A 23,651-nucleotide genomic window follows, 5' to 3' on the forward strand; every position below is an offset into this window, starting at 1 on the left:
CTTGTTCTCAGCAATTCCATCACGAGAATTTTAGGCCTGGTATGTAACATTCGTAGGGCAATTTTTGCAAATTGTAATGTTATTTCCCTTTTCTTTTGACGGATGCCATTTGAAGCAGTAAATTCCACCACTCAGTATTCAAACACCAATTGCATTTAACCTTTGTTGTGCTACCGACAATCAATGTACAATGCATCCATGCAAAGTCTTTCTCGCATGGCATTGTCATTGAGTATCAAACCTACATAACAAAGGAGGAGCAAAACAGAGATACTGAGTATCAAATGCTAAGAAGTTCAAATTTCAGCCAGTAGGTTGTAATTTGTACAGAAATAAAGAGAATTTTTTTTTTTGATGGAGGTCATCCACAAACAAGTTTTAGGTACCCGATACAGGCCCACATGTGCCTGAAACCTCTTCAACTAAGAGCCAAGGACTAAGGAGCATCCACGTTGCCAAATTTGCTCAGAGCATGATCTCGGCCTCATCCCTTATGAAGTCTTCAGACCTTGCACTCGACAAGACTTGACCCCTGGTGGGCTCTTTGTGAGCCATTCAACTTCACCAGTAGACCAAGGGCCCATTGACGAAATAAAGAGATATCGAATTGATGCAAGATACAAAAAATAGCTTTTTGAGGGATGATCAAAAAATAGCTAGATCATTATAGAGAGTATTAAATTGCTCACAAAAGTTCCACTAAGATCAATACCTATCATTTTATCTAGAACAACTATCAAAGCTAATAGTGCTCAAAAGACTCATAGTTATATTGTGATTGTAGCCATGTTGGATTAATTGGAGTGCATAAACAAACTTACAGCCTTCAACTTATTTCGACAGGATAATGTACAATCAGGGTGAAGACTGCAAACTAAACAAAGATGATGAAAATTTCTCTGGGAGTCATTTTGATGTTTGGTAGCTTCTGTCAAATAAACCTTTTTTATATAGATAGATAAATAAATAGATAGATAGGTTATATGAGATACATATATATATTTGTTATATATGAGATATGTATATCATTGTTACGGGACTCGCCGAGTCAGACCAGGACTCTGCGAGTCCGAGGCAGAGTCCTGATTTTCGAGGCAATCTGCCTCCGGACTCGTACTCGGCCAAGTCCTGGCAGAGTCCACATGGACTCATCGAGTCCCAATCCCAGGACTCTCGCCGGCGGCTAATAAGGAAAAAGGCAAAAAAATAAAAAATGCTTTGTTTTATGTTGACTTTTTTGGTTCTTATAACATTTTATTGACCTAAAAAGGCCATTCCACCATTTGCTTGTGCTCACAAGAGAGGAAAGAGTTAGAGAAGAATATTGGGGTTTTGAGAGAGAAATCAGCAAACCGATTGGCTCTCCCGTATTGATTGTTAATGGTTTGTGCATCTTTGTAGCTTGCATTAAAGCATTGAAAGGAGCTTAAGGGAGCATTTGGAGGAGGTTTTTACAAACTTGCATTTCCATTATTTGTGCAAATTTGAAGAGGTAAGCTACAAGTTGCATTTCTTTGTGTTGTTTAACTTGTTTTGTACTATGTTTTGAACTTTAACATTCGCATTTTTTAGTATTTTTACTGCTCATTTTGTTTTAAATTTGTTTGGTCTCTACTCTCTACTACTATCTACTATTTTTTACTTCTAATTTTGTTTACATTCATATTGCAGCAGGCTAGCAGCAAACACATTGAATTTTAACATTATGTCTCAAGGTAAGGAAAGTGGAACTAGGCCTCTATTTAACCCTAATGCACACCCAAGTGCAATAGCAAGGGATAGGGCTTGGAAACATGCCATCCCGGGGCACAAAAAGGGATTTGTTACATGTTAGCATTGCGGTGTAGTGTATAATGGGGGAGGAATAGATAGATTGAAGTATCACCTAGCACATATACCTAGACGTGATACTAAAAAATGCAAAGATGTACCCCAAGATGTTATGCAAGACATGCAAACTCTTCTAGAAGAAAAAATGGAGAAAAGAGAATTGAAAAAGAAGCAACATGAAGAAATGGCACAACTAGCCGGCGCCCAACAGGGATCTTCTAGTTTTCGCTCTCCATTATCCCCTACTCCACCAATGGATGCCACTACTTCTACAAGTGGGACCATTGGGCCTCACATTCGTAAGCAAAGATTGACACTTGATTCCATGTTTGCTCCACGCACGGCTCTAGGTGCATAACCATCGCTTGAGGGCATGGGTTGCAACAAGGATAAACATGATTATGCAAAATTGGCACTTGGAGACTTCTTCATCTACAACAACATTTCATTCAATGCAGCAAGGTACTTATCTATTTAAAATTGAATTTATGTCTTCTCTTGTTTTCAAAGTTTCAACTTTCAACCTTCAACTTTCAAGAGACAATAATATGCTTATTTTGTTTATTTTAATTTGTATTTTGGTTTCAAATTTATTTATAAAATACTAATTTGTTTAACTTTAAATTTTATTCTATTTGTTTTAAGTCCCCTTATTGGCAAATTGGAATCGATGTTGTTGTTGTTTGTGGTCCGGGGTTCAAAGCCCCTAGTGCTGAAGAGCTAGGAGGCCCTATTTTGAACCAAAGGGTGGCTGATGTAGAAGTTGAAATCAAAGAGTAGCGTGACGCGTGGAAGAGGAAGGGTTGCACCATCATGACTGATGGTTGGACTGATAGAAGGAGTAGAACACTCCTCAACTTTCTTGTCTCCTCATCAAGTAAACTGTAATTGTACTTAGAGTCTTAGACATTATAAATTTAGAAGTAGAACTTATACTTAAGTGATTAAGTTTATAAATTATGATTCATCATTCATCATTAATCATTAAACTAATTTGTTTCTTTTTCTTCATGTGCCACGGTTTTTTTGAAATCAATTGATGCCTTGAAAAAAACAAAGAATGTTGAATATCTTTGTGGGGTAATGGATGAAGTGATAAAGGACGTGGGTAAGGAGAATGTGGTGCAGATAGTTACAAATAATGCAACGAATTATGTTGCTGTAGGAAAACTTCTTATGGAGAGACACCCTCACTTATTTTGGACCCCTTGCACTGCTCACTGCATTGACTTCATCTTAGAGGATCTTGCTAAAATACCTTCGATAAAAACAGTTATAGAGCGAGGAAGGAGTGTATGCAAATTCATATATAATCATACATGGGTCCTCAACCTCATTAGGAAACACAATGGGCAAAAGGAGTTGTCTCGTCCAAGGGTCACTAGATTTGCAACCAATTTTCTCACATTGAAATCTTTGCTCGATTCAAAGGGAGGTTTGAGACGCATGTTTGTTAGTGAAGAGTGAATTACATCATCATATGCAAAGACCACTGCGGAGATTGCTACAGCTGATTATGTTTTTGATGAGGCTTCTTTTTAGACACTGATTGCTGATATTGTGACGGTAATTTTCCTTTTTGTCCTCATTTCAACTTTATTTTGTTTATGAAATTATGTTATAAACTATTGTTCATTTTTTAAAGAAAAACTTAAAGCTAATTATTTCTTCTCCAACTTTCATAATGGTTGTAGTTTGTAAAGCCGTTTGTTGTTCTACGAACTGCTGATGGAGAAAAGCCCTCAATGGGCTACATTTATGAGGGCATGGATAGGGTGAAGGAGGCCATTCGCTCTTTTTTTGTAGGGAATCGAGATAGGTATGGGCCTATATGGGATGTCATTAATAGACGTTGGCACAATCTACTTCACAGGCCTATACATGCAGCGGCCTACTTCCTTAATCCAGCATACCAATTCAACCGACATTTCAAGACTGATGATGAGGTGTGGAGCAGCCTCTACGATGTTATAGAGAGAATGTCACCTGAATCAGCAATTGGAACAGATATAGTCAGTGAGATTGAGCTGTTTAAGAAAGCTCAAGGGGACTTATTTGCACGAGAGTTGTGCAAGAAAAGTAGGACAGAATTGAAGCTTGGTAAATACTAAAAATCTTTGATTCTACATCCTAGATTGCTAATTTCTAATAGTAATTCTATTACGGTATTACTACTTTAATTTGATAAATTCAAAGTTATTGATATGATTCAAAATTTTCTTGTTTTAGATGCATGGTGGGAGATGTTTGGCACAAAGGTGTCAAATTTACAGAGGATTGTGATTCGCATCTTGAGCCAGCCATCTAGTGCATCAGGATGCGAACGTAATTGGAGCCTATTTGAGCACATACGCTCAAAGAAGCGCAATAGGTTGGCAGTGAAATAATTAAATGATCTTGTCTTTATTCACTACAACCTTCGCCATAGACAGATCCTTGGCACCGATACATCACCGATTGTATTAGAGAATGTTGATCCTCATGTAGAGTGGAACACAGAGATGGCTCATCCTATCTTTAGTGATGAAGATGTGGAGTGGGTAGATTAGGTGGATCGAGAGGCTAAGGCAGTAGCGATGGCAATTGAGGAGGCTACAGCACGAGGAGATAGAGTGCAGGACCCTGAGGCTAGGAGTGATGGATCCCAGTCTGATGACGAGGATTATGTGGGTGAGGATGAGGATGAGGTTTAGGCTTAGCCACAGACACAGGGAGAGAGGATGGCTCTAGAGTCTTCCATGACTTATCTTAGGCGCACTCATAGGAGGACATAGACTACTATGAGCCTTAGTCTTCTAGTTGTTATTTTGATTATGATATATTTTTTGAACTTATGAATTTGATATCATGGAATTTGTAATCCATGAATATTGTAGACATTTGAGTCTTTGACACTATGTTTATTACTTTATAGTTATAACTTTATATTGTGTTATTCAGTTTTTTTCCTTAAGAAATTCGCTTTTATACTTATGTGATCTATGCAAAATTGTGTATGTGTATTAAGTAGCTTCTATTTATCTCAATTACTATGTATTTGATGTTAATTGACTAAAAGATACATGAAACAATCTTAAAATTCTTAAAAATCTTTGAATTTCATGGGTTTTTCAATTTTCCGAGTCATTGCCGAGTCTGGTCGCTAAGTCCGAGTCCGAGTCCGATTTTGACCTTTCCGAGTAAAAGGCAAGTCCGAGTCCCGTAACTTGATATATATATATATATATATATATATATATATATATATATATATATATATATTTCAAGTATTATTGTATGAGAAATTAATATAATAATATATCTTGGAAATCATTTATATATATTAACTATATTTAAATTTATTATTATATTAATTCCTATTAATCGAATAGTCATGTCCCATGAAGGGACATGTCTCTTCTTGGCCTATGCTCTTCATAAATAAGAGAACACTGCCATTTGGAGAATATATACCAAAGAGGTAAATACAATTACATTGCAGCAATCTGAGAAACTCAACATGGTATCAGAGCCATACTGCAAATGTAGGAAAATGGTTGAATAAAAATCCTCAGCAAAATATATACTATTATCAATGTTATAACATAATATTTTCCCTTCAAATCACAGTGATTTATAACAGTCGCTAGTTTAGAGAATCAAAAGGGAAAATAAGAAACAAACATAAATGGTTACCTCAATCTGCGAGAAACTCTTATGTGAACATTTAGGAAGACACTTACGGAGAACAAGGAAAGGTGGAGGGAGAATGCGGCTATGAATTATTTGACAGGGATGGTCAAATTTTGCAGGTATCAAAGGACTTACAGGTGATGGATTCATGGACAGACTTAACCAACTTTCAAGCTTATGCAATTAGTAGTTGTTGAACCAAATTCTACCTTCAAAACTGCATCAATATATGTAGAATATGAATTTGATCTTTTAACAAATACATCTGTTAAGTTTCAAATCAATTCCACAAATTTTGCCAATACCATCCTTATCTGCACCAACAATGGAAGCTTTGGAATGTAGTATGGAATAGAGATGTCATTGCATGGTATAGAAGAATAGTCTAGTATACACAAAATAGAAGTTGCAGATTTGAGATTGAACAGCAATACGTATTTTGCATGTTGCTCTCTCTACCAAAAGCACTTGACAAAAAGCCTCTAAGATATGTCATCTCAAGGAATGAAAGAAAGTGATTGCAAAATAATGCACAAAATATTCGTTGAACCAACTTATGGAAAGCCTTGAATAATTACACTCTACTGGTATAAAGCCAAATTCTATAATTATTGCTGCCATGTCATTTGTGCTAGATGGGAGGCTTCAAACTAAGATGTGCCCCAACTATCTGTTGAAAACGCTTTAGAAACTTTAAACCACATGTGAAATCGACCCATGTAAAACCTTCAACAACCTATGGAGCACTCTTTGCTTGCATGCTCGAATGAGAATTCTATAATGGCAGATAGACATAAACAAGGCACGATGAAATGAAGGAAAGGGTTATGCACAAGATCAGGGGTGATAAATCAGCCTGTTGAAAGGACTTTGACAATGGAGTACAAGGACCAAAAAGAATATACAAACTGAACATGATACAAGGTTCAATCCATCCATACATGGTGTAGCAACTTGAATTCTGAGCGCACATTCAAAGTGGCATTCACGTGTCCATATGGTTCATTGAACATCATACCCACTGAATGAAAAGTAAACAACCAATACTTAAATCAAAGAATTAACATCAAAGAACCAAGTGGACTTGCAAGCGGCAGTTGACAAATAAAATAACAAGTATAAACCATGGAAACTATGATCTGCATAAAGCGATTTGGGCCCGAAATCATGATTGGGTCAAACCTTATTAATAGGGGAGTAGCGGGGTTTCCTTATTGAAACATAGAAGATGGGGCCAAAGCCTAAATCTAAGATCATCGATGTTTGAGGGGTATCAAAATATTAGAGGCATCTCTCATCTATGATATGGGATATGGTTACCACTATGCATCAGAGACTTTCATATCTTTGGAAGAATCAAAAAAATTCGCATACTATATAATTCTAAAAGATATTAAAGGGGCCTTGGAAGGCACGCTTTAAAGGAGACATACAAGCACCAACTTATAAGGTATGGAATACGTCTATAAATATGATTTTAAATATTCACCAATGAATATAGATGTTTTAAATTGATCAATTATTATATATGGGAACTAATGTAGGTGTTCCTCATTGATAATTTAATGATTAATTTAATAAATATCTATAAAGATTAGAACTCTCATAATCTTCTTTAGGAGAATATATATTTAAATTAGATATCTATCTATCTTATATTGGATTGATGCAAAATTATTATTTTTGAGTACTCTCTCTCTTAATTTATTTTTATTTTATTATAAGAGCTATGTGCCTTGATCTTTTCCTTTGAGAATATTATTATAGGAAGAGGGAGATTAAGATAAAAAGGAAGTCTGACATTTCAAGCAACCTTAAAAGAGAGGGAGCAAATAGAGGATATAATTCAACCTTTGGTGGTTCGAAGGGAGTAAACCATGTTGAGATGGATTCTCCACTAATCATTAAGTTGTAGCAGTCAAGAAGACTGTGATTCATGAAAATACCTCGTGACTATGTGATGACTTCCAAATGATGTCACTTGTATCTATAGAAGTTATTGAAAGTTGACAATCTTACAATAACTTCATTTTCTATCATGATGGATATCTTACGATATCTATGTAGATCATAATAGACTTATATCTTACAATATTTTGCATGTTGGATGTTTATATGGTAAGCATTATGAGAATGTGTGTGCGCATACCTTATAAACACTTTTTGAGTATATAGTGAATGTTACACAAATTGATGTTTTAGAGGCCATTACACAGAGCACATGGTGGATATCATATGACTTGATGTTCTGAAGGCCATTACTCACAGTACTTGGTGAATATCTTGCATCTCATTATGGAGGCCATTACTCAGAGTATTTGGTGAATATCATATATTTGTTATCCTGGAGACCAATACTCAGGTGATTTCAAAATGGTGAATATCATGTGTTAATATTCTGGACACCATTACTCAGAGAATTTGGTGAATATTATATGTTAATATTCTAGAGGCCAATACTCATGATATCAAATGTGATATCAAAATGTTGGATATCTTCTAATCAAAGATATTCTTATATTACATTGAGGTAACATATGGTCATATGTTTATCATCCCTAGCTAAGGAGTGTTGATGGTTGGTAGCTTCTATCAAATAAACTTATTATATATATATATATATATATATATATATATATATATATATATATATATATATATATATATATATATATATATATATATATATATATATATATATATATATATAAAATGAGATATAAATATATAGATATATATCTAAAGTATTATTGTATGAGAAATTAATATAATAATATATCTTGGAAATCCTATATATATATATATATATATATATATATATATATATATATATATATATATATATATATATTAAAACTTATATAATTATATTATTATATTAATTCCTATTAATCGAATAGACATGACCCATGAAGGGACATGTTTGTTCTTGGTCTATGCTCTTTATAAATAAGAGATCACTGCCATTTGGAAAATATATACCGAAGAGGCAATACAATTACATTTACAACGATCTGAGAAACTCAACAAGTCAAGCTTGATGAATCACATAATAAGATATGGATGAAACACAAGTTTAACTATTATAAATAGCTTATTATCTTATATACTTAGCATGAATCACATAATGTATAGTCAAAGTGAAGACTACAAACTAAATAAAGATGATGTAAATTATGACAAATAACGTCTATGGAGTGTGCAACTAAATAATGATGATAAATAACACAAGTTTAACTAAAGCCTGCAAATAAATAATCAATCATAGATGATTGCAGGCTCAAATAGAGAAAGAACATCAGTTTCATACTCATCATTTGTCTGCTTTCATTTATCTTTATTCAATGTCGACTCTTGAATTTTTAGAAGAATTTGTCAAGCATGTTTAAAGCAAAGATAAATATTAGAGACTGAGATTAGAAAATGCTTACACGGGCTGGGAAATTCTAACGGGGGTAGAGAAACGCTCACACAAGAAGAGAAATACTCTAATTTGGTCTACGGGAAAAAATGCAGTGTTTGCACCGTTTACGTTTTTATCAATGATCTATAGGAAAAAAACACAAGGGTTTGGCATTGTCTATGTTTTTATTGAGTGCCATTTAGGTTGTTTTCAACACAATTTTATCCATGCGATTATACTTGCGTAAGATGCAAATATCATCCATAAACGCCATATTAATTGTGATTAAATAGATGTGAAAAATCGTTGATCAACCGATTACCAAGGAAAAATCAAGAGTTTGGCTGACTGCAGATTAGTGGCAACTAATCGCAAGTGCTCTGTGATTTATGCTTCACTGCCCAATGCCACCTAATCGTTGTTGCGATATTCGAAGATGATTAGCATATGTTGCTTCCAAGTGTCATAATTTCGACCATTGAGTTTCTGATTTCCCTCAAGTAGAATATTTGTCAATAATGTCATGGTACGTTTTTAAATGAAAATGTGAAAATCTGTGAAGGCATGTATTTCGAGCTCAAAAAACCCAGAAGGAATCTACTATCAAATTCTAGATTTGCTGGCTCAAAAATCGAGGCACCCAAAAGAGGATGACAACCCAGTTGAGCTCTCGAAAACCCACCAAGAAATTGCAAAAAAATCGAAACCGGTACAAAAATTAGGGATTTTGAAGGAAAAAACCTAAATGGTTCAAAAAAAAACTCCAAAAACTGCAGGACAAATAGCTGATTACAGATAATTCTTCTAGATCGATTTGCAAAAAATAATTTTGAAAAATTTTCTTGGACAATTTGTGGGAAATTATTTATTTTTTGAAAAAATTTAAAGTTTATGCCCTAATACCATATTACGGGAAGTAATTGATAAAAAATTTGATTCAAATTAGCAAAGATCAAAATATCAAATATATACAAATGAATAGACAATGTTTCCTTAGGAAATAGTCATCAAGAATAGGAACATTCTATTCTAGCTAACAAGTAACTAACAACTAACTAAAGACTCAAGTACAGAGAGTATGAGCTATCCTCGAGCACAAATGAGGAAAAGAAGATATTCCAGTGTAACATGATTGCAAGGGAGACACTAATTGGCACCCTATCTGAGTCGGAATTCATTGCGATAAAAGAACTTGACCTAGCACATGAAATCTGGATTAAATTAGAAAAGTTTTATGAAGGTGATGAGTATACAAAGAAAACTAAGCTGCAAAATTGGAAAACTAAGCTTGAAAATGTCAGAATGCAAGAGGATGAGATTGTTTCAGTATATGTGGAAAGAATTGCTCAATTGCTACAAGTATAAAAAGTTCAAGAGGAACCATATCAAAAGATGAAATTATTCAGAAGATTCTTAGATCCTTAACACCATGAGAACAAGGTAAATGTAATTGAAGAAGTTATTCCTCTTATTAAAGATTTTAACAGAGAAATGCTAATTGGAAAACTACAAGCTTTTGAAACTAGTAGATTGAAAGATGCCTTGCATAGAGTTAAAACCGCTTTCACAGCTAGGGCACATAATGACGAACACTAACCAAAAGTGCAAGCACCAGTAGGAGGAATCTTGGATATTATGCTAGTTATTGGGGGGAACTACGAGAAGAAGAAAGAAAGATAGATGAATTTGTATCCCTAATTGCAAGAAGAGAACCTAAAGGTAAGGGAATGTTTAAGGACAAGGCACCTTTTGTTTGTTGGCATTGTAAGAAGATTGGTCATTTTTCTGGTAGATGCCCTACAAGAAAATCTAGGTAAAACCTAGACCCTACAAATCAAAAATTCCTAAAAAATGTCTCTATGTTAGTGATGATGAGATTGAGGTCAAAGAAATCAAATTCTTAGATAGTGATGATGAAGATGATATTGGTTTTATTCAGTGTTACCTGGGGACGTGTCCCCAATATATTTTCAGCCATCCTCGTCTCGGAAACGTCTTAGAGACTTGAAGACACCTAGGAGCCTTTGACTTTGACTTCTAGAACAAATTAGACTCTGACTCTAAAAGTAACACAAATTTGGCATATGAATTATGTTGATTCTTATATTTTAAGGTTCTATTATGTATAAGTACATACTTTATCCATCTTGTCATATAAATGTTTTAAAATTCTATATATTTTTTAATTTTCCCTATTGTTATATAGTCGTTCCCCATTTGTTGTTCCCCCTCGTCCCCAAACTCGGCAAATTTTTTTACCGTTCTGCTGTCCCCTGTCATCCACTTCCCGGAAACTCGGGGGAACATAGGTTTTATTGCTAATAAAGAGAAAAAAAAAAATTAAAGAAGAAGAAAAGATCATAATGGATTATAGATACTAGATGTCCACATCACATGTTAGGTGACAAAGATAAGTCTGTTGATATTAAGAGCTATGATGGAGGTGTTGTTAGGGTTGGTAAGAATGTATCTTTTCCTATAAAGGGAAAGGGATTTGTTACTCTAGATGGTAAGACAAACATTGAAGATGTATATTTTGTTGAAGGATTGAAACATACCTTGTTAAGTATTGGACAGCTTGTTGACAAGGGTTATCATCTACAATTCACTAACAAGCATGTGTAATCAAGGATAACCATGGAAAAGAGAATGCCACAGGAACAAGGTCCAAAGGTAAAGTATTTCAATTGAACCCCACTGAGAAAAGTTGTCTAGTTACAAAAGTTGATGACAATTTGTTATGGCATAGAAGATTTTGTCGTATTGATTTTGATAATATAGTAAAGGTGAGTAATTCTAATGCAGTCAGAGATCTAACTAAGATTGTGAAACCATCTAACATGATGTGTAAGGAATGTACAAAGGCTAAACTAAAAAGGAGTACATTTCAGAGCACGGTATTCACTACTTTAGAAAAGTTGGAAATTGTTCACACAGATTTATTTGGACCTACAAAGACAAAAACATTCTATGGTGAGAGGTATTTTATTCTCTTCATTGATGATTTCACTAGGATGAAGCAGGCTGCTTTCTTGAGAAAAAAAATCTGAAGCTTTTAATTAGTTCAAGATTTTTTAAGGCAAAAGTTGGGTATGAATCAGGAGTGAGGATAAAATGTTTGAGGTCTGATAGAGGTGGAGTTTACTTCTAATCAGTTCAATGCATTTTGTGAGGATTGTAATGACCCGTACCAATAGGCCACTAAACAAAACCCTAAATTTAATGCACGCCTAAAGTATATTGCTGAAATAAAAGAAATAATAGTGCCAATGTATTCATTCAATGAAAACCAAATGTTTTTACAAATGATATGGAAAATTTCAGCACCAAAACATTATGACATAGCACCTTACAGAGAAACCCTAACTGGCTGTATACAATTGAGAACTTGTTGCAACTACAGATTGAAATGAAGAACCTGGATTGATCAAATGGTGGAGACTGAATGCTGAAGATGATATGGTGAAAGTACAACTCCAACTGAAACTCCAAATCAGCAATTAAGCACAAATGAAAGGACTGAAATATCCTTCCCACAACTGCAATAATTCAGGTGATCTCTCACACCCTCAAAATTGCGTACCAATTGAGAGTTTTCGTTCTCAATGGTCAATTGTGACTATTTGCAGAAACCCTAGGCTCCACAACGCACATAAGCAAAAATCAATAATAAATCTCGATGATAGGCAATGAGCCCTCAATACCTATTTATTCTTTTTTCTTTGATAGGTCGGCCTCATTTTTTTAATTTTTCTCCACTTCTTCCAGCAACCTCTAAAAGCTTTTTTTTTAATTTAATTTATAAAGTTACCTTGTAATATATTTTTTTTTAATTGATAACTTTACAATTAATTCCTCCAAAAAAAATGGGACATTACAAGGATGATGGAATTCGCACACAATATTCAACACCTAAACCCCATAGCAAAATGGTATAGCAAAGAGAAGAAACAAAACAGTGAGTGTAATATCCTCCCTAATAATGAAATTTAATTATAATATAAATCTATAAACAATTTGAAATCAGAAGAAATAATATTTATGACAAATTGATTGATTAAGAGACTATGATAATTATAGGATAATTATGTATTGATAATACCTGATATTATTTAAATAAATTTGAGATATGATTTCATATATATATATATATATATATAAGACCAATATTTAAATAATTATATAAACCTATACATTTATAATATATATTCATACACTAATAACAAATTGAATTATAATACAAACTTGATTGATTAGTCACTAAAGGTTGTGACTGCTGAATCTATAGAGTCAACAATATATAAGAAAAGAGAAAATATTATGATTGGCTAGGAAGGAAGGGAAAACAAATATCAGAACACAACTAGGGAGAGGACGATACAGGCAGGAAAGGAATATGAGAAGAAGAGGAGATGGAGCAAAATCTCAGAGAAAAGAATAGGAAGATAAATGAAGACGTTCACATATATGTTCAGTACAATACAGTCAGCAAACAATATAAGGGAGGAAGATCCTCAGAAATATATATATATATATATATATATATATATATATATATATATATATATATATATATAAAGGTCATTATACTGCAACAGAAGTGATAATTTCAGAACTATAGAAATATTCATATAATTTGGGGAAGATACGAATGGATTCACGAGGGGAAGGAAATAAACAAATTATTCCTTTCATTACTTCAACAGATAAAAAGACAACCCATCTCCTACCAACGTTGATTTAGAGACCTGATGAAGAGACTTGGGCAGCATCGACCATTAGAGGATTGAGGTTATGAGAGAGAGATAAAATGGAATGTGTAATGACGATAATGGAAAACAAACATGAAGGGCAGACATGGCATCAAAGGGCATGATTCAAACAACACATTAGCGCCTAGAGTTTGTAACATACTTGACAGGAATAAGATAAATTGTGTTACAAACATAATCACACCAAGAATCGTCAACGAGGAGACACCAAGTCAAGTTTTATCTACCAAATACAAGCAAGATATGTCATCACTGAGTATTGAAGGAACATGAAATATCATGTATGTGAGCCTTCTCAATCCAATAAAAAAAAATATTACCAAACAAAATACATATATCCATCAAGCATCAACCAATCAAATTGAAGGAGAAGGCATCATTGAGGAATAGAGAAAAATGAGTTCTATCACCTCTGAAATAAGCAGACAGAGCTAGCATCATCGCAGTCATGAGGTATATCAAATACATTTATAATTGGGAGATATAAATTAAAAAAGTTTGGGAATGAGACAAAAATGGATGACTACGCTACACACAAATAAGTCAATTGAAATACAAGAGTAGACCAAGAGTTACATAAGGGACAAACACTTTGCTAGAATAAAGACCATATAAGCAATAGACGATAACAATAGTTCCAACCAGGAATAGAAAGGGAAAGCATTGAAGATTCATTACCATAGCAATAAGAAGGAGAGACAGAGAAATACTGATGCAAAGCCGCTGCACAAGATTATTTCAAGATAAACAGGAATGAGCACAGGATCATCAGCAGAACACAGTTCACAAAGGCATCATGAAAAACTAAGGAAATTAAGAGACTTGGACAACCACAGATTGACTAAATAGTGGTAGTCTGGTGGACAATAAAAGAAGTATATTATCCATACAGCCTTTCCTATCTGGGAATGAGAAAAATATCAAAAATAAGGTACATACAATCTTGATTATTTATCATCAATGATTTAAGAGTAATACTGAGTGTTATTACTAGTTGATGTGGATTTCTTAAATTAGCAGAACCTCATAGTTACTAAGACCAAGTAAGAGATTGGTAGAGGGCATTCATTTGAATGTCGAGTTTCTCTGAAGAGAACTCAAGAATTAGAAGGCATTCTTAATTGAATGTTGGGATTCCAAATTTTAACCCAGAGAGAGATTTATAGAGAATCTCTTAGAGACAATATGTATTGTAGTGGTTAAACATATGCATATGTCAGAGACAAGAGACTTGGTAGAGGTGGGATCTCTACCAAGTGATTAATCAAAGATCCTGAAAGAGGCCTTAGGAAGATGCTCTTTATATGACGATTACCTAATTGGGAAGCAATTCTCACTAGAGGGTTAGGTGATTTGAGAAGAGTTTCTTCGGAAGGATTAGGAAGGGTTAGATGGGGTAGTCTTTATACTATTAGTTCAATATTTCTAACATAATTTTATACATTTTCTATTGTACTAACGATTTGTTGTAGAATCCAACATTCCTTCCAAGATCTAGACGAGGGGACATTACAGTGAGTAAAGCAACAAAAGCGATGTTACTTGAGGGTAAGGTATTAGATGTCCATTGGAGAGAAGCAGTTAATACTGCAGTATACACCATTAATAGAGTTCAGATCACAAAAGGAACAGGTAAAACACCCTCTGACCCATAGTTTGGACATACACCTAGAGTTAAGTATTTCAAGTACATGAGAGAACAGTTAAGTATGACTCTAATGCTAGCCTTCCTCGAAGGAAAAATGCTCGTCCACTTGTGCTCTTTTTGTTATCTACATTCCCTGCCCAATCAGCACTAGTATAGGCATGCAATGTAAAATCATTAGATTTGTCATATCATAAGCCAAATTCCAATGTTCCTTTCAAATATTTGAATATCCTTTTTATTGTTGCCAGAAGCAGAATATATTGCAGCAGAAAACAATTGTAATCAGATAATGCGGATGAAACAGGTGCTAAAGGATTTTGGAATTAAATTATCAAAACCTACTATCATGCATTGTGACAATACAAGCACAAATAATGTTTAAGAATCTAGTTTTACATTCTAAGACTGCATTTTGCAATTAAGTATCATTTTCTGAGAAAGTCATTGAGAAGAAAATAAGATTGGAATATGTGAGTATAAAAGAACAGGTAGCAGATATATTCACTAAACCATTGGCTAAGGACGCCTTTGCGTACCTCAGAGGCATGCTTCGGGTAATGGCCCTACCTAGTGCAGAGTAATTGATGCAAATTTGCATCAGCCCATATATTTAGAACATATTTATTCATTTGGACGTGATGCTTGGTATAGCTCGCATTGAGCAGAGCTATTTCTAGAGCTCTTAGGTAATGAATTTTGGTATAACAGTGTTTGTTAGCACTTGACATATTTTTGGTTGCAGATTGGCATGATCCAATATAGGTACTTTGATGGAGGTGTTCATCAAAGGGAAAGCATTTCAAAAGAACAGTTGTTTGGCATATTGGCACCTTTGCCATTGATGTCAATGGAGGAGAGTACAAGTGAAAAACCTACACAATGAAAAATCCTAAGTGAAAGGGGAAGTAGTAGCAGTAAGGGAAAATTGTATATCTTGGGGATATTCAAAAAATTGTATTAGAAGCTTGAGAATTGTATATGTTGAGGACTTAGAAAATTATATCAAGTGTTCTACAAGTTACAAACTGTGTTTGGATTGATGGGTTTTCACCATACGTTGCCATCAATGTCAAAGGGGGAGATTGTTAGGAGTTGGGATCTTGTTGGCACGTGGATGAGTCTCATATGTATTGTTTTGAAGACAAGTCTTGTCATTGATGACAAGATATGTTTATATGTTCATGATAGACACAAATTATGTATATCGTGGGATATTTATTTGATCATTGAAGTTGGTATGTGACAAGTTTTGGTATGCCGGCTTACTTTTGTGTAGCAGGATGAGTGTAGACATCATATCTATGTTTGTTGGGTTTTACGTCCAATTATGGATGAGTTACAGTTCATTTGGTGAAGGATGGTAACAAACCAGTCCACAAATAATTATGACAGAGACACTTGGTAGCATTTTTGTTGTCTCTTATTGGCAAGCTGGAATTGATGTCAACGAGTTTGGGATGTGATCGAAGACTTGTATGTGCATCCATGTTCGTGATTGGGAAGCATTTGGATCATTCGATATATGTTGTTGTCGTATACCATGTAGTATATTTTACTAGCCGCCAACTCTGTTGAGGAAGAGTTTATTTTATCATTGTAGAATGGGATAATTATGTCATAACGTGTGGAAACGATATTGTAATGATTGTAATGATGCTTATGAAAGCGTGTATGCCTTAACATGGACATATGCAATTACATGTATACTGGGGAAGCCTTAACAAGCTGACCTAATTAATTAATTGTAAGGGGTATAAAGGAAAGATAATTTCCTTGGTCGAGAATGATGCATTCGGTGGAAATAATGTGCATGCATACGAACTTCATGTTGGATATCAAAGCAGAGCAGCGTTATAGTTTGATGATTGAGTTGAGCTTCAAAGGAACTGTTTTGGCAAGAAAGTTGCAGATCAGTCAGTTCATGTAATTGGACATGTTATCCCGCAATATTACAGTTGACTTTGTTGGAGCATTTAGGCAGTGGGTCTATTTGATTCCTATCAGCCTTTAATAGGGTTGGAACCTTCTAACAAGAGTTCAAGTTCTCCTAATAGGGACTTTCCCTCTAACAAGGATTGGTATACTAAATGCACTATATTTGACTCCTACCACGGTCACATCCTTCCGCAAGGAATTTATGTATTAGTACACCATCTTATAGGTACCATCCCCACCAAAGTTTCCCCTATGATCAAGGGTTTCCCTAGTCAACGAAATCATTGTGTTATGGAGCATGGTTTCTTATTGCTGTGCATCATTGTTTTATTGGTTGGGAATCTGATTTATAAAGTTGGAACCTTCTAGAAAGAAAGGAGTGTTTGTTGGCTATAGTGATTCCTCAAAAGCATTTAGGATTTATGTTCCAAGACAAAAGCAAATTGAGATAAGCAGGGATGTCACATTTGATAAAATTATAGCTTGCGAATCATCCAAAGATTCTAAATATGTACATGATGAAGAAAATGTTGAAAATTCTCAAGATTTTGTTATGGCTGATCCAAAATCACATTCAGAAATTTAGAGGGGGACTGCAGATTCAGATATTAATGCTGGTCCATCTAATCTACATGATCCCATTGATTTTTCAGCAGGTCCTAGTGCTTCTCCAGTGAATAAAAAAAGACCTTTATGGGCTATGCAAATTATGGAAGAAGCTGAAAACTATGCAGCTCCTTGTGGTACTTTAAGAGAAAGTAAGAGACCTTAAAAATTTGTTGGTTATGTTGCATCAATGAGTCACATAATTGCACCAAAACCTGCTAGTGTTGAAGAAGTTTCGAATCAGCAAGTATGGAAGGATGCAATGATGGAAGAGTACAATCTATTCTTAAAACAATGTGTGGGATGTTGTTCCAAGACCAAAAGGTAAATTTGTGAGTTCTTCTAAATGGTTATTTGAAATTAAGCATGTTGATGGTCGTATAGAGAAGCATAAAGCCAGATTTGTTGCTAGAGGTTTTCCTCATAAAGAAGGCATAGATTATTAGGAAACCTTTGCACTTGTAGCTCGATATTCTTCTATTAGAACAAGTATAGCAATTACAGCAGTGAAGGGCTGGAAACTTCATCAAATGGATGTTAAAACAGCTTTTTTAAATGAAATCGTTGAAGAAGTTTACATATCACAGCCTGAAGGATCCGTAATTCATGATAAAGAATCACATGTATGTAAGCTAAAAAAGGCTTTGTATGGGCTTAAGCAAGCCCCTCGATCTTGTTATGTAAGAATTGATAACTATCTTCTAAAATTGGGTTTTGAAAAAAATGATACTGATCCAAATTTGTACTTCCAAATAAATGATAACTAAGTGTTGATTCTTGTAGTTTATGTTGATGATTTACTTGTAATTGGTGATAATGATTTGATCATTTAATGTAAGAGTAAACTTTCTTTAGAATTTGAAATGAAAGATCTTGAATTATTACACTACATTCTTGGGTTTGAGATATGGCAAAATCCAAATGGTATTATTCTAAGTCAAGGTATATATGCAAATAAACATTCTCAAAAGATTCGGTATGCTGGATTGTAAATCTTGTAAATCATGGTCACTCTTATGGAAGCAAATCTGAAAGAATTACATGAGGATGCAGTTGTTCCAGATTTGGTTGATCCTACCATATATAGATAGCTAATTGGTTTATTAATGTATATAGTCAACACAAGGCCTAATATTTGCTCTCTAGTAAATACGTTGAGCCAATTCATCTGTGAGCCAAGGCAGATCCATCCTGTTGCTACTAAACATATTCTGAGATATATTTGTGGCACAGTGGGTTATGGATTAAAATGTTCATCTAATGTTGAGCTAACTTTGGAAAGCTTCTCTGATTCAGATTGGGCATGGTGTGTAACTGACAAGAAGAGTACTTCAGGTTGTTGTTTCAGCTTGGATTCAGTCATGATTTTTTGGTGCAGCAGGAGGCATACTTGTGTGGCTCAAAGCACTGCTGAAGCAGAGTATGTTGCAGCACGTGTGGCTGCAAAGGAAGCTATGCAACTTCGCAAGTTACTCGTTGGTTTATTTGGTCATCTTGTTGATCCTACTATGATTATGTGTGATAATTAGAGTTGTACAAAGACTTCAATCAATCCTGGTCTTCATGAGAGATCTAAACATGTAGAAATTGAATACCCTTATCTATGGGATATGGTTCAAAGGAAGGTTATTGAGCTTAAGTACATTTCTATTGAAGAACAGATCGCTAACATTCTCAGCAAGCCTCTTCCTAGGGTGAAGTTCTGCTACTTTCGGTATAAGCTTGGCATTGCGGAGAATGATGTTCTTGCTGAGAAAGAGTCTCAGCTTCAGTGATTCATTTCATAATGTGTCCTTCTCTGTGAGAGAAGTCCAAGGTGATCTTTTTGTTCCATCCTCTACAGGTAGGCATGATGGAAGTGCATTCTTCTTTGGGAGAAGATTAAGGTTGAAGCCCTTGTTCCTCCAGCTGCAAGTAGGCATGGTGGAAGTGCAGTCTTCTCTAGGAGAAGATTGAGGTGCAAGCCATCAGTTTGCTCACCCTCTGCATGTATGCATGGTGAATCCACCCTCTACATGTAAGCATGGCGGTGTGATTCTTTGTCTTTAAATTGTTTCTCACCCTCAAGGAGCAGCTATGGTGATTCTTATGAGATAAAAATATGTTTAATTGTTATGATGAGATAACAATTTGTTTATTATGAGAACTGAATTGACAATTTGTTCTTGATTGCATCTATGTGGACTTGTCGTAAAATGGCCCTTTGAAGATCTCTCTCTTGCTAAGAGGGAGTGTTGAAAATATAGCTGAAATAGAGATCCAATTCGATTACCTCTGAATTCTGGTGCTGTATCTTCTTGAGCTATACGTATCTCTGCTGCTCATGTACCTCTTCTTCTTTTTGCTATCATCTCTGCTGCTTGTTCATTTCTGTCAGCGAGTTATGGAGGCCCTATTGCCGTGTGTTCATGACTGTTGCATTGATGATGTTGAAACCTATTTGTTGTTATTCATATTACTTGGCAGTCAGTGTGAGATGGCATTCAGTGACTACCTTTTGAGCTTGCAATATTATTTATAATCATGTACTTATTAATTTATTATCAGTTATGGTTTGTTTTTGAACTGGTGTCTATTTGTCTTCTCAAACTGTCAGGCTATTCTTCCTTGGTGTGTAACTGATGCAGGAGCATCCAGAGGTATAAGGGCAATCCTGTGTCACCCAAAAAAATGTACTTAGACTTAGTTTTTGTTTCATGTCTTTTCATTTTTGGATACTCATTTGGGTCAAATAAAGGTTCCAACTCTCACAGTTCAACTATCAGTGTGCTAGAAAATCCCGAAAAAATAGGAGCATGCAATTTGGCCATCATTTTGGTGACCTAGAAGGTGTGAATTGTCTAGATGAATGTAATTGTGATTTAGAGCATTCCAGAAAAAGAATCAGGTCAAAAGGCCCCACGGTTTGAAAGTTATTGCAGCTTTCGGGTTTTGAAGACCTTCTAAGAATGCTTCAAAGTCAGGTTAGGGGCATTAAATGATCTCGAAAAGAACCGAAAAATGGGGGACGAGCGAAGCTTGTCCATAGGGCTATAGAGCGCTTCGAGAGCTTTCCAAAAATGTAAACGGTTCGTTAATCGGAGCTACGGTTCAAAAGTTATGCCTCCCGGAAGTTCGGTTACCGTTTCTGGATTCTTCTAGATTTGCACGACTTCTAACGCAACTTCTGGAACCTTCTATTTGGTCGGTGGATGCCTACTAGCACTTTCTAGAATGTACTCCTAGTCCTTAACCCTCCGGGGTCTATTTAAGGAGATTTCTAGCATTGTAAAAGGCAGTTCGGAGTGGAGTTTGAGAGGAGGTACTGAAAGGAGAAATTATCTCCAGATTTATGCTATTGTAAGCCCTTAGGGCATGTTTTGAAGTTTATTTTCCTGTACTGTTTGTACTAACTTATTTTCTCAGTCAATATGATTTTCCCCTTTTCTGTTGTGTCCATTTTGTTCTTGGGTTGTGTCTCCATCAGTAACTGATATCAGTTGAGAGTCTTGGTTGATTGCTATTTGGACATGATGTCTCATTTTTTGTTATCAATATTCATATAATATACTTGTGCGGTTGTGCGCTTTCTGGAACAGAATAGTCATGGGGAAGTCCATCATACAGCAGACATCTAAGAGCAGTAAGTCACTTATCTATTTTGATCAAGGAGTTCTTCAAATTCTCAATGTGTGATAAAGTTTTTTGTATCTGTATTTGAGAACTGTATCGGGTTAAAGATTTTGTTATTGTGACTCAATTATTCAGACTCTTTGTTTGTTTCATGCATTATATTAATCCTGTTCTGTTTGTCACAAGGACTCTATTATCTTTATGAGATGAATGTGGCTCTGATCAATTAATGATCGTTGAGTTTGAAAAACTTGCAGAGATATTGTATCAGTTTTGAGCTAGCTAATAAAGGATATGTGTTTGAGTGGGCCAGGTTGTTTGCCTCGGTGAGGAGGGTTTTTCACAGGATAATATCTTCTTGTGGTTGTCTATTTGTGAAGTTTAATTTGTTATCTTTCTGGTTCATATTTTTAACATGTTCATATATGGATTTATATGTGTGGAAATTATCTCTGAGAGCTAGTGTTTCCCCTGTACAGTACCTCTCCACTGTGAAAAGAAGTAGCACCAAACGATTATATGTTTTATCAGGTTTAAATGGAGATTTGATAAGCTTTAAATAACTAAACAATTAAATCAGCCACCCCCTAACATGCACTTCAATGAATCATAAGGTGCTCCTTTAGCACGTAATAGTGAATTGCTTAATGTCTCCCAGGTTTACATGAGATCTAAGGTCGTCAACTAATATAATTTCAATAGTCGGGCCGACAAAAACCATCTAAGAAAGTAAGATGCCAAAAGGTGATATATTATTTTGAAGAATTTTCTCGATGCGGATTTTTAAATTCAACCTGTATGTTGGACATTGGACAACACAAATTGACCCAATGACATTTTCGCATCAGTCTTCACAAGGCTACCCTAAGCCCTATGTTTCGTAATTCTTGCTTTAATCTGGTGCTATGGACCTGTTTCAAATTTTCACCTTTAGGAGCAAACACCAGATCCACAGTTGAATGTTTCGAAGGGCAAAATATTGTTATACGAGACCTCCTATGGGGTATTCTATTGTTTTTATTTTCTGATACTCTAACTGGAGCCGCAATGTGACCCATGGGCATATGCAATTTACTAGTTTCCTTCTTCCAGCAATAATATATTTTATTGATTCAGAAGAGAAAAAATCTTCGCAAAGCAAAATGTCAATGGTAATAATAAGCTCAGACATTCATAGAAATGACCCGGGTTCAAATCAAAGAACGCCACATAAATGTGTAATACTGAGCACCATAGCAAACCCGAATTGGGCAAAACTGGGCTCGCCAATCTTAAGGAGTCGTATCCAACTCGGGATGCAATACACCAGTAAATCGACAGTCTTTTCAATGCGAAAACCCAGGTTCAAATCCTCCAAAACCAAGTCAGTCTATATTAGTGACTATCATAGGGCTATCGAAATCTGAGAAAAACAAATGGGATTGTGCACGGTATAACTCGGTGGAGAAAACTGGGTGCAAGATTTGTGTGAAATTTACAAAATACATTCGGTTGATTTAGTAACCCTAATTCACTAATTAAAAAGTTCAAAATACATCAAATCAAATAACAGCAACACACAGTGATCCCCTGCTAACTTGAACTCAAAGCTCAGAAAAACGGTATTCGAAGAACCAATTTGTTCATACCGAAATTTGCTTCCCTGTCCTCGAAAGACAGAGTTAAATTGATCCCAATGAGAAGAACATTTGCAGAGCATGGGGTGGTGATTGCAAGGAATGTCAACAGCACTCCCGCAGCTACAGTCAGATGCATGGCTGGCACCCCTGGGCAAATCAGTCACACGCTTGGGGACGAATCCTCATTGTTAGAGATCGATTTTCAGAATGGCCTTCACATTACATGCCATTTTATTTCAGGGCTGAGAAACTGTCTGCAAAAGGGACTGTCGGAATAATTTTAATAATACAAATATCTTCTTGTGGATTTATTTCAGGGCTATTTTATTAGTATAGCCTATTTCTTGCAACACGGTGAGCCCGCATCCCGACTTGTTTTTTGCGATAGCTATAGTGGTAGCTCCCACGTGGCTTGTTATAGGGTGTTAGTAGTATTCCTTTCGTGATGTGAATATCAGGATTTAACTGTGTGATTTTGAGTCAAACTCGATGACCCATGTTTCATGAGTAGTGATTCAACATGAATCCATCTCTCATGAGAATAAATGGAACAC

General features: G+C 35.2%; 1 protein-coding gene across 1 annotated transcript in view; it reads right to left on the bottom strand.

The window, feature by feature from the left end:
* The window catches only part of LOC149531209 (Protease-associated (PA) RING/U-box zinc finger family protein), an 88,535-nt gene extending 65,134 nt beyond the window's left edge, over window positions 1–23,401 (bottom strand). The window contains exon 1 of the mRNA XM_089811958.1: window positions 23,107–23,401. Within this exon, the coding sequence (XP_089668084.1) occupies window positions 23,107–23,233 (127 nt within the window). The 5' untranslated portion in view covers window positions 23,234–23,401. The remainder of the gene's footprint in view (window positions 1–23,106) is intronic.
* Window positions 23,402–23,651: the final 250 nt, after the last annotated feature.

The sequence above is a fragment of the Cupressus sempervirens genome, chromosome 11 (assembly GCF_028749045.1).
Source record: "Cupressus sempervirens isolate cs-2001-9-10 chromosome 11, ASM2874904v1, whole genome shotgun sequence".
NCBI lineage: Eukaryota > Viridiplantae > Streptophyta > Pinopsida > Cupressales > Cupressaceae > Cupressus > Cupressus sempervirens.